The sequence below is a fragment of the Oncorhynchus gorbuscha genome, linkage group LG05 (genome assembly GCF_021184085.1).
Source record: "Oncorhynchus gorbuscha isolate QuinsamMale2020 ecotype Even-year linkage group LG05, OgorEven_v1.0, whole genome shotgun sequence".
NCBI classification, from domain to species: Eukaryota; Metazoa; Chordata; class Actinopteri; order Salmoniformes; family Salmonidae; genus Oncorhynchus; species Oncorhynchus gorbuscha.
In genome coordinates, this window is record NC_060177.1 from 57,984,613 (window position 1) to 57,997,157 (window position 12,545).

Sequence of the window (12,545 nt, forward strand, 5' to 3'; positions counted from 1 at the left end):
TACGTTAAACCCACATGAAACACAGACATTTACATCTCTGACTAACATCACAGGATAACTATGACTAAACGTGTCAGAATGTGTGCTTTTTAAAGCCAAGTGAGTCACCGCAGTTTAGCCTTTGAGTATGAATACAATTTTGGACAAAGCACAACACTGGCATGGTATGACTGACAGTCCCCTGTGGAGATAAAATAGAATTCCTCTGACTAAAACATTCTTTCACCTTTATTTAACTAGGCAAGTCAATGAAGAACAAATTATTATTTTCAATGACAGCCTAGGAACAGGGCATTAACTGACTTGTTCAGGGGCAGAACAACAAAATTGTACCTTGTCAGCTCGGGGATTTGAACTTGCAACCTTTTGGTTATTAGTCCAATGCTCGAACCACTAGGCTACCCTGCCTCCCCACATGAGTCACGTCATGCCACAAAGTGTGGGTCTCAACTGACATTTGACTTGGCGTATATGTAAAGGTTTTGTTTGGGTTATGTTTGGGTAACTGTAGTTTTGGTAACTATTATCATAGGGCAGAGGAAACAAATGATCCTTATTAAGGACAAACATTAAGCATAACAACTATTAATAATCTCCTATCTACCTCGCTGCTTTCTTCCACATTGTTAGAGGGATGCTCGGACATACTGTTTCATGGCACAGGAAGCAGGAGTGACATCAGCACAGTGGAATGTTTCAGGGATGAGTGGTCTGGCTGCAGCAGGATAGACCAGTCAGAGACCCCCACTGTCTCAGCCAATCGCCACGCTGCTACCTAATCTGATATGGGGTTCAGGTAGTACCAGCTGTTAGCGTACACAGTGCATTATAGTGGGTATACAGCACAGTGCATATTAACAGTTTAGGTAGGTACCATGTCTGGACAGAAGTGTCTCTGGGTCTTGGAAATCACAATACTGTATAAATCCTATGTATTATGATGGTTTGGAGGATGAGAGTGTTTACATGTATCCATATTTAACACGAATATTGAGGAAACAGAAAACCTGGTCCTTTACACCATGAGTTAAGGGAAGCTTGTGGGTTGATGGGTTGACAACAGGAGGAAACTGATGAAACTGCGGGTTGCAACGGATGTTCCAGTGTATCTGGGGGTGTCAGGGGATTAGTGAAGAACATACAGTATATCACAAAAGTGAGTACATTGTAAATATTTGAGTGTGTCTTTTCATGTGACAACACTGAAGAAATGACACTTTGCTACAATGTAAAGTAGTGAGTGTACAGCTTGTATAACAGTGTAAATGTGCTGTCCCCTCAAAATAACTCAACACACAGTCATTAATGTCTAAACCGCTGGCAACAAAAGTGAGTACACCCCTAAGTGAAAATGTCCAAATTGGGCATAATTAGCCATTTTCCCTCCCTGGTGTCATGTGACTCGTTAGTGTTACAAGGTCTCAGGTGTGAATGGGGAGCAGGTGTTAAATTTGGTGTCATCGCTCTCACACTCCCTCATACTGACTGGTCACTGGAAGTTCAACATGGCACCTCATGGCAAAGAACTCTCTGAGGATCTGAAAAACATAATTGTTGCTCTACTTAAAGATGACCTGGGCTATAAGAAGATTGCCAAGACCCTGAAACTGAGCTGCAGCACGGTGGCCAAGACCATACAGCGGATTAACTGGACAGGTTCCACTCAGAACAGGCCTCGCCATGGTCGACCAAAGAAGTTGAGTGCACATGCTCAGCGTCATATCCTCATATCCAGAGGTTGTCTTTGGGAAATAGACGTATGAGTGCTGCCAGCATTGCTGCAGAGGTTGAAGGGGTGGGGGGTGAGCCTGTCAGTGCTCAGACCATACGCCGTACACTGCATCAAATTGGTCTGCATGGCTGTCGTCCCAGAAGGAAGCCTCTTCTAAAGATGATGCACAAGAAAGCCCGCAAACAGTTTGCTGAAGACAAGCAGACTAAGGACATAGATTACTGGAACCATGTCCTGTGGTTTGATGAGACCAAGATAGACTTATTTGGTTCAGATGGTGTCAAGCGTGTGTGGCAGCAACCAGTACAAAGAGTACAAAGACAAGTGTATCTTGCCTACAGTCAAGCATGGTGGTGGGAGTGTCATGGTCTGGGGCTGCATGAGTGCTGCCGGCATTGGGGAGCTATAGTCCATTGAGGGAACCATGAATGCCAACATGTACTGTGACATACTGAAGCAGAGCATGATCCCTTCCCTTCAGAGACTGGGCCGCAGGGCAGTATTCCAACAGGATAACGACCCCAAACACACCTCCAAGACGACCACTGCCTTGCTAAAGAAGCTGAGGGTAAAGGTGATGGACTGGCCAAGCATGTCTCCAGACCTAAACCCTATTGAGCATCTGTGGGGCTTCCTCCAACCGGAAGGTGGAGGAGTGCAAGGTCTCTAACATCCACCAGCTCCATGATGTCGTCATGGAGGAGTGTAATTTCTTCAGTGTTGTCACATGAAAAGATATACATTTACAAAAATGTGAGGGGTGTACTCACTTTTGTGATATACTGTATATGGTGTTTGGAACATACACTAGATATTATAGCAGGGGAAGAAGACTGTGGCTCACAACAAGTGGATTGTGACACACAGCAACTAGTACTGTAGATCTATTGAGTGGAAATGAATGATCAGTGGTCATTAACACTTGTCATGGAGAGCAACAGCCAGAGTGTGCTGGCTTTTGCCAACAATCAGACACCTGATTCAGCGAATCTAGGTAATAATCAGTTGATTCATTGAATCAAGTGCTGGACTGGATCAAAAGCCTGCCCATCCTACAGATCCCGAGCACTATGGGTGGTCACATTATATTAGGGAAACAGGTGTGAGGTGGAGTTATTAGGGGTGTGACAGGAGGGTTATAGAGGTGTTAAAGGGCCGGGGCATGGTAGTAATAGGTTCAGTGGGTGCTACAGTGGATAGAGGGACAATGTGACCTTCCCTTTAAGAGTGAGTCAAGTAAGGAAACAACACACATGTAGACATATAGTAAAAATCCCTGCTAACACTCATTGTTAAATACTGTATAAACTATACTAGTATATTGAATAACTCAGAAGCTATATATCTGTGTTCATTAAGTTAGCAATCTAATCAAATCAGGATTTAAGACAACATACACGTTCCATAAACGTAATAGGAACATGTATTCAAGTATGAAAGCATTCCACAGTTTTATCCCCCTCATATTCAAATATTTTAGCACTGTACGCTTATTATTTCTACTTATGACAAAATGAATATTCTTCAACAACTATAGCAGAAAATCTAACCAGCATCAAACAGTCTGTGATTATTAAACTACCTGTTGCGGTGTGTATTAAGATGACCCATGGGGTCAAGTTTAGGTTAAATTAGTAGTGTTCAGGGTGAAGGGAACTTTCATTGATGAAGCCTCAGGTGACAACTGCTCACACAGTGAGTGTGCAGTACGTTTACTCCTAACACCATCTGCTGTGTTCACTTTAAGTCCAGACTAGAGAGAGAGGGAAGCGTTTTTAAAAAGACGTTTCATTAAGAAAGTGCTCTGTAAGTGCCTCAGAAGCAGAGACAAAGGGAGAGGTCAAAGGTATCTGGTGTATTGGCCTACTAATGGGCTCATAGGAAATAATTGGTAATCTCACTGGTAATACTTCACCAGGGTAATAGACTGGTAATACTTCACCAGGGTAATGGACTGGTAATACTTCATCAGGGTAATAGACTGGTAATACTTCACCAGGGTAATGGACTGGTAATACATCACCAGGGCAATGGACTGGTAATACTTCACCAGGGTAATGGACTGGTAATACATCACCAGGGTAATGGACTGGTAATACTTCACCAGGGTAATGGACTGGTAATACTTCACCAGGGTAATAGACTGGTAATACTTCACCAGGGTAATGGACTGGTAATACATCACCAGGGCAATGGACTGGTAATACTTCACCAGGGTAATAGACTGGTAATACTTCACCAGGGTAATGGACTGGTAATACATCACCAGGGTAATAGACTGGTAATACTTCACCAGGGTAATGGACTGGTAATACATCACCAGGGTAATGGACTGGTAATACTTCACCAGGGTAATAGACTGGTAATACTTCACCAGGGTAATGGACTGGTAATACATCACCAGGGCAATGGACTGGTAATACTTCACCAGGGTAATGGACTGGTAATACATCACCAGGGTAATAGACTGGTAATACTTCACCAGGGTAATGGCTGGTAATACATCACCAGGGTAATAGACTGGTAATACTTCACCAGGGTAATGGACTGGTAATACATCACCAGGGTAATGGACTGGTAATACATCACCAGGGTAATGGACTGGTAATACATCACCAGGGTAATAGACTGGTAATACTTCACCAGGGTAATGGCTAGTAATACATCACCAGGGTAATAGACTGGTAATACATCACCAGGGTAATAGACTGGTAATACATCACCAGGGTAATAGACTGGTAATACTTCACCAGGGTAATGGCTGGTAATACATCACCAGGGTAATGGACTGGTAATACATCACCAGGGTAATAGACTGGTAATACTTCACCAGGGTAATGGCTGGTAATACATCACCAGGGTAATAGACTGGTAATACTTCACCAGGGTAATGGACTGGTAATACATCACCAGGGTAATGGACTGGTAATACATCACCAGGGTAATGGACTGGTAATACATCACCAGGGCAATGGACTGGTAATACTTCACCAGGGTAATAGACTGGTAATACTTCACCAGGGTAATGGACTGGTAATACATCACCAGGGTAATGGACTGGTAATACTTCACCAGGGTAATAGACTGGTAATACTTCACCAGGGTAATAGACTGGTAATACTTCACCAGGGTAATGGACTGGTAATACTTCACCAGGGTAATAGACTGGTAATACTTCACCAGGGTAATGGACTGGTAATACATCACCAGGGCAATGGACTGGTAATACTTCACCAGGGTAATAGACTGGTAATACATCACCAGGGTAATGGACTGGTAATACTTCACCAGGGTAATGGACTGGTAATACATCACCAGGGTAATGGACTGGTAATACATCACCAGGGTAATAGACTGGTAATACATCACCAGGGTAATAGACTGGTAATACTTCACCAGGGTAATAGACTGGTAATACATCACCAGGGTAATGGACTGGTAATACATCACCAGGGTAATAGACTGGTAATACTTCACCAGGGTAATAGACTGGTAATACATCACCAGGGTAATGGACTGGTAATACTTCACCAGGGTAATGGACTGGTAATACTTCACCAGGGTAATGGACTGATAATACTTCACCAGGGTAATGGACTGGTAATACTTCACCAGGGTAATGGACTGATAATACTTCACCAGGGTAATGGACTGGTAATACTTCACCAGGGTAATGGACTGATAATACTTCACCAGGGTAATGGACTGGTAATACATCACCAGGGTAATGGACTGGTAATACATCACCAGGGTAATGGACTGGTAATACATCACCAGGGTAATAGACTGGTAATACTTCACCAGGGTAATGGACTGGTAATACATCACCAGGGTAATGGACTGGTAATACATCACCAGGGTAATGGACTGGTAATACATCACCAGGGCAATGGACTGGTAATACTTCACCAGGGTAATAGACTGGTAATACTTCACCAGGGTAATGGACTGGTAATACATCACCAGGGTAATGGACTGGTAATACTTCACCAGGGTAATAGACTGGTAATACTTCACCAGGGTAATAGACTGGTAATACTTCACCAGGGTAATGGACTGGTAATACTTCACCAGGGTAATAGACTGGTAATTCTTCACCAGGGTAATGGACTGGTAATACATCACCAGGGCAATGGACTGGTAATACTTCACCAGGGTAATAGACTGGTAATACATCACCAGGGTAATGGACTGGTAATACTTCACCAGGGTAATGGACTGGTAATACATCACCAGGGTAATGGACTGGTAATACATCACCAGGGTAATAGACTGGTAATACATCACCAGGGTAATAGACTGGTAATACTTCACCAGGGTAATAGACTGGTAATACATCACCAGGGTAATGGACTGGTAATACATCACCAGGGTAATAGACTGGTAATACTTCACCAGGGTAATAGACTGGTAATACATCACCAGGGTAATGGACTGGTAATACTTCACCAGGGTAATGGACTGGTAATACTTCACCAGGGTAATGGACTGATAATACTTCACCAGGGTAATGGACTGGTAATACTTCACCAGGGTAATGGACTGATAATACTTCACCAGGGTAATGGACTGGTAATACTTCACCAGGGTAATGGACTGATAATACTTCACCAGGGTAATGGACTGGTAATACATCACCAGGGTAATGGACTGGTAATACTTCACCAGGGTAATGGACTGATAATACTTCACCAGGGTAATGGACTGGTAATACATCACCAGGGTAATGGACTGATAATACTTCACCAGGGTAATGGACTGATAATACTTCACCAGGGTAATGGACTGATAATACTTCACCAGGGTAATGGACTGATAATACTTCACCAGGGTAATGGACTGATAATACTTCACCAGGGTAATGGACTGGTAATACTTCACCAGGGTAATGGACTGATAATACTTCACCAGGGTAATGGACTGGTAATACTTCACCAGGGTAATAGACTGATAATACTTCACCAGGGTAATGGACTGGTAATACATCACCAGGGTAATGGACTGGTAATACTTCACCAGGGTAATGGACTGATAATACTTCACCAGGGTAATGGACTGGTAATACATCACCAGGGTAATGGACTGGTAATACATCACCAGGGTAATGGACTGATAATACTTCACCAGGGTAATGGACTGATAATACTTCACCAGGGTAATGGACTGATAATACTTCACCAGGGTAATGGACTGATAATACTTCACCAGGGTAATGGACTGATAATACTTCACCAGGGTAATGGACTGATAATACTTCACCAGGGTAATGGACTGGTAATACTTCACCAGGGTAATGGACTGATAATACTTCACCAGGGTAATGGACTGATAATACTTCACCAGGGTAATGGACTGATAATACTTCACCAGGGTAATGGACTGAAAATACTTCACCAGCGATTTTATTACCACAGTTTTCATGAAGTTAAAGTTTGAGATTGCTTTCATATTTTGAGCTTTCTCATTCATGATAAATACTGAGTTTATTTTCCTTCTTGCCTACAGGTATACTGTGCACAGCAGCAGCAGACAAGTGTCTGTCGGCCCCGTGTCATAATGGCGGTACGTGTCTCGACCAAATGGGCAACTACACGTGTCTCTGTCCCAGATGGCCAGTCCGCTATATGGGCAAGGACTGTAGGGAGCTGTATGACCCCTGTGTCCACGATGCGCCATGCGCCAACTGTACCAGCACACTGGGCACAGAGGTCTACACCTGCCACTGCTCCGACAACTTCGCAGGGACCAACTGCACACTCAACATCAACATCAAGTGTGAGAGCAACCCATGTAAGGGTGTCAGGTCCCATTGTGTGGACAGGATGGATAGCTACACCTGCCACTGTCCCCCTGGCTATGGAGGAGATCACTGCCAGGCGAGGGACTGCACTGAGGAGCCGTGCCACAACGGTGCCACCTGTGTTGACACATCGGATGGGTACCAGTGCCAGTGCGTCCCAGGCTTCCAGGGGAGGGACTGTGAGGAGAACATGGATGACTGTAAGTCACTCCCTTGTCAGAACGGAGCCATCTGTAAAGATGACGTCAACGGATACCAGTGCTTTTGTGTGCCTGGTTTCCAAGGCTACCACTGCGACCTGGACATTAACGAGTGTGTGTCGCGGCCGTGCAAGAACAATGGGACCTGTGTCAATGAGGTGGACCGCTATGAGTGCAAATGTCTGCTAGGGTTCAAAGGTGAGACAGTCTCTCTGTTTGGGTCAGTGCAACGTATCCTGCTGTCTTTAGAGTGTGAGGGAATTACCCTCTCTCTTTAACTCAGTGTCTTTAGTTCAGAGTTCACTACTTTGCCAACCTCATATAGACACTACAAAGTTTTAATCCACCATGTTCAATGTTTCTCTCTAAGCTCTGTCGTTGTTCTCATAGTGAAACCCATCATATATGAACCTGTGTCTGCGTTGTGTGGCAGGGGTGAACTGTGAAGTGGAGATCGATGAGTGTGAGGAGCAGCCCTGCCAGCATGGAGCCACCTGCCACGACCGTGTGGGCCTGTACACCTGTGAGTGTGTTTCCGGGTACGAGGGCCGTGACTGTGAGCTGGACATTGATGAGTGTGCCAGCGGGCCGTGTCTCAACGAGGGCAACTGTACAGACCTGGTGAACAGGTAAGGTGTCTCCAACTCTCTCTCCTCTCATTGGCTGAATCAGCTGCTTAACCCCAATGTGTCAGTGAGCAGCATGTCAGCCGAGGGATTCCTTCCCGACAGTAAAGTTTAACAGGGCAAGGATAAGGATTACACCGCTTATTCGGATGGTAATGAATCATGCGGTTGGGAAGTGGGGAAAACCTGATAGAGAGCTTCATCAGACCTGGGTGGTGTATCTTGTTAATAAAGAGATACATTAGATTGAACCAATTACATTTGTTCATAAAAAAATACCACATACATTACATTACATTTAAGTCATTTAGCAGACGCTCTTATAGGTGGCCTAAAGTGGTCTAGTGGTCTAAGCGTCTTTGAATCCGACCCACTGCTAGTTCACCACCCTCTCTCCTCTATCTTTCCTCTCTACCTCTGTCCTATCCAATAAAACTAAAAACATCAAGATTGGGACTGCCCCACAACAACAACAAAAACATGTGTGAAGGTGGAATTACACTTTCCATAAGAAAAAATGCCTGTAGATCAGAAATGATTCTATGTTAGAAACCTCACAGTTAAGACTGTTTAATGTTTCTACTGACTGCACTGAGGTCCAAGTGCGTTTTCATGCTTCAAAGATGTCCCAGTGTCACTGAAATGAGTAGGATATAAGGAGCCTCTCTAAGTCTCCTCCTCCTCACTCAGCTATGAGTGTGACTGCAACGGGACAGGCTTCACAGGAGAGCAATGTGAGGTGGACATCTCAGAGTGTGCTTCGGACCCCTGCCAGAATGGAGCCACCTGCCTAGAGGGGGTCAACCAATACGACTGTGTCTGCTGGACAGGTACACACACACACACACACACACACACACACACACGCACGCACACACGCACACACGCACACACACACACACACGCACGCACACGCACGCACGCACGCACGCACGCACGCACGCACGCACGCACGCACACACACACACACACACACACACACACACACACACACACACACACACACACACACACACACACACACACACACACACACACACACACACACACACACACACACACACACCAAACCTCACCAAATAAGGGAGTAACAGTCAGCTGTCTGTCATACAGTATCTGCCAAGCCTTCTCTGCACCACAGGAAGTATTACACACGCAGCAAAGGAGGCTGGTGGGAGGAGCTATAGGAGGACAGGCTTACTGTAAAGACTGGAATGGAATGAATGAAGTGGTGTCAAACACAACAAACAAAATATAGAAACCCCATGTTTGACCCTGTTCCATTCATTCCATGTCAGCCATTACAATGAGCCTGTCCTCCTATAGCTCCTCCCACCAGCCTCCTCTGACACGCAGTGATTGTTGTACAAGAATATTTGATACGTTGTCTGGCATGAAAACAGAGAGAGAGTGAGAACATCCTAGGTGTCAGGAGTATTTTGAAAAGAAAAGCTGCAGGCGCTTCCATGTAGCCTTTTACAGGCAGGCAAAACCCTTATCTTGATAAGATTTGGTTCGTGGAGTTTCCCAGACGTAAATCACAGAGATAAAGGGTCAAAGGTATGATACAAGCCTGTATGAGACATAACGAGAGACCTATTGAGAGACCTGTAAAGTGTAGTACTGACCGTGGTGTTACACCACACTGCCGTCTAGTGTAGAACTTGTGCAGCTACAGGGCCATGAGCAATAGGAAAACAAAGATGATCCTCAGTACAGAGGATGGAGAGCACATTATAAACACCACCGTTCAAAAATGTTGGGGTCACTTAGAAATGTCCTTGTTTTTGAAAGAAAAGCACTTTTTTTCCATTAAAATAACATCAAATTGATCAGAAATACAGTGTAGACATTGTTAATTTTGTAAATGGCTATTGTAGCTAGAAACGTCCATTTTTTAATGGAATATCTACATAGGCGTACAGAAGCCCATTATCAGCAACCATCACTTTGTGTTAGCTAATCCGAGTTTATCATTTTAAAAGGCAGATTTATCATTAGAAAACCTGTTTTCAATTATGTTAGCACAGCTGAAAACTGCTGTTCTGATTAAAGAAGCAATTAAACTGGCCTTCTTTAGACTAGTTGAGTATCTGGAGCACCAGCATTTGTGGTTTCGATTACAGGCTCAAAATGGCTAGAAACATGTTGCAGGTTATATGAAGGGAAGAACTGTTTAAAATAATGGTGTGTGTGTTGCAGGTTATGAAGGGAAGAACTGTTTAAAATAATGGTGTGTGTGTTGCAGGTTATGAAGGGAAGAACTGTTTAAAATAATGCTGTGTGTGTTGCAGGTTATGAAGGGAAGAACTGTTTAAAATAATGGTGTGTGTTGCAGCTTATGAAGGGAAGAACTGTTTAAAATAATGGTGTGTGTGTTGCAGGTTATGAAGGGAAGAACTGTCAGGTGGATATTGATGAGTGTGAGCTGCAGCCCTGTGAGAATGGAGGAGAGTGTTTCCAGCGCTCAGAGCTGCTGCACTACGGGGTGCTGTCTGGACTGGATGACAGGGAGTTCAACTATGAGGAAGCAGCTGGGTTCCTCTGCCACTGTCAGCCTGGGTTTGCTGGTAAGGCAAAGCTCCCACCCCACTTTAAGTATAGGATCTGATTGAATAGGAATCCTCTGTAATTGCAGTCGATGTTCATTTGACTTGAGGGTAAGTAATGGAGTAAGTACGTAATGTGTCCTGTCTCTTGCAGGTGAGAGCTGTGAAGAGAATATAGACGAGTGTGAGTCTGCTCCATGTCAGAACGGAGGGAGCTGTGAGGACCTGGTCAACTCATACCAGTGTGACTGTCCACCTGGGTTCACAGGTAAGACTGTCTGTCTATTTCACTGCTCTTAATATACTGTATATCAGAAGATACAATAGAGAGAAGAAATCAATCCCATGCAGTAATATACAGTATATCTCTTTGGATTCACTTGCCTAGCAGTGAGCAAAACAATAATAGGTTAATCCTGCCCCTGCTGATCATTCCTGCTTGTACTGGTCTGCTTGGACATTAGACATCAGTCAAAACAGAGATAAGGAAAAGCAAAGGAAAAGTAAAGGTGGGCTGGAAAACCACCCATGAATAACTCTGAATAACAGATATATTAACTCTGAATAACAGAGTTATTAACTATGAATAACAACTGAAAATGAACGCTGCTGCTACTCTCTGTTTATCATATATGCATAGTCAAATTAACTATACATTCATGTACATACTACCTCAATTGGGCCTACGAACCAGTGCTCCCGCACAGTGGCTAACCAGGCTATCTGCATTGTGTCCCACCCACCACCTGCCAACCCCTCTTTTACACTACTGCTACTCTCTGTTCATCATATATGCATAGTCACTTTAACCATATCTACATGTACATACTACCTCAATCAGCCTGACTAACCGGTGTCTGTTTGTAGCCTCGCTACTTTTATAGCCTCGCTACTGTATATAGCCTGTCTTTTTACTGTTGTTTTATTTCTTTACCTACCTATTGTTCACCTAATACCCTTTTTGCATTATTGGTTAGAGCCTGTAAGTAAGCATGTCACTGTAAGGTTTACCTGTTGTATTCAGAGCACGTGACAAATACACTTTGATTTGATTTGATTTGAGAGTATATCTCCAGTTCTTTGGGTGAGTGTCTGTGTACAGTGGCTTTGACAGAGAGGGTAGGTGTCCATACGGAGGGGCATGACAGTAGAAGAACAACAAAGACCATAAAACCTGGTGCCATATGTCGGTCGTTCCGGCTGGGTATTTAACAGGGGTCTTTCCTCTAGTTTACTAGGGGGAGAGAGAGATTACCACAAAGCCTCTTAAGTCCCATGAACCACTAATTAATAAAAGCGAGCTTGAAAGACCCTCTCATCACAAAAACAAAACCTGTTATCAATTCAAACATAAGGTTTTGCGATACTCTTCCTCCTAGGCTATTTGCACAGTAAGCATACTTCCGTATACTGTAACAAGGCAGTGGAATAACACATAGGTGCACAACAAGATCATATGACTACATATTCTCTGGGAGTTCTCTTCGCACGTACAGATAGAGTACCCAGAAACTGGTTAAGCTAATTAAATTGAGCCCCCCCCTCAACCCAGCCACCTTTGACCCCCCATTTCAACCTATGTCATACTGAGGTTACTCCAGCATAGTCAAGCTCAGTACAGCCCCTCTGCTCAGAAGC

At 44.0% G+C, this 12,545-nt stretch overlaps 1 protein-coding gene across 2 annotated transcripts in view; it reads left to right on the plus strand.

Annotated features, from left to right (window-relative positions):
- LOC124036134 (protein crumbs homolog 1-like) overlaps positions 1-12,545 on the plus strand; it is a 38,745-nt gene that overhangs the window by 5,418 nt on the left and 20,782 nt on the right. The window contains exons 2-6 of one of the 2 annotated variants that reach the window (XM_046350301.1): positions 7,238-7,930; positions 8,166-8,361; positions 9,049-9,188; positions 10,743-10,928; positions 11,062-11,175. In XM_046350301.1, coding sequence (XP_046206257.1) covers positions 7,238-7,930; positions 8,166-8,361; positions 9,049-9,188; positions 10,743-10,928; positions 11,062-11,175 — 1,329 coding nt within the window. The remainder of the gene's footprint in view (positions 1-7,237; positions 7,931-8,165; positions 8,362-9,048; positions 9,189-10,742; positions 10,929-11,061; positions 11,176-12,545) is intronic. The other variant, XM_046350302.1, reaches the window with a different exon arrangement.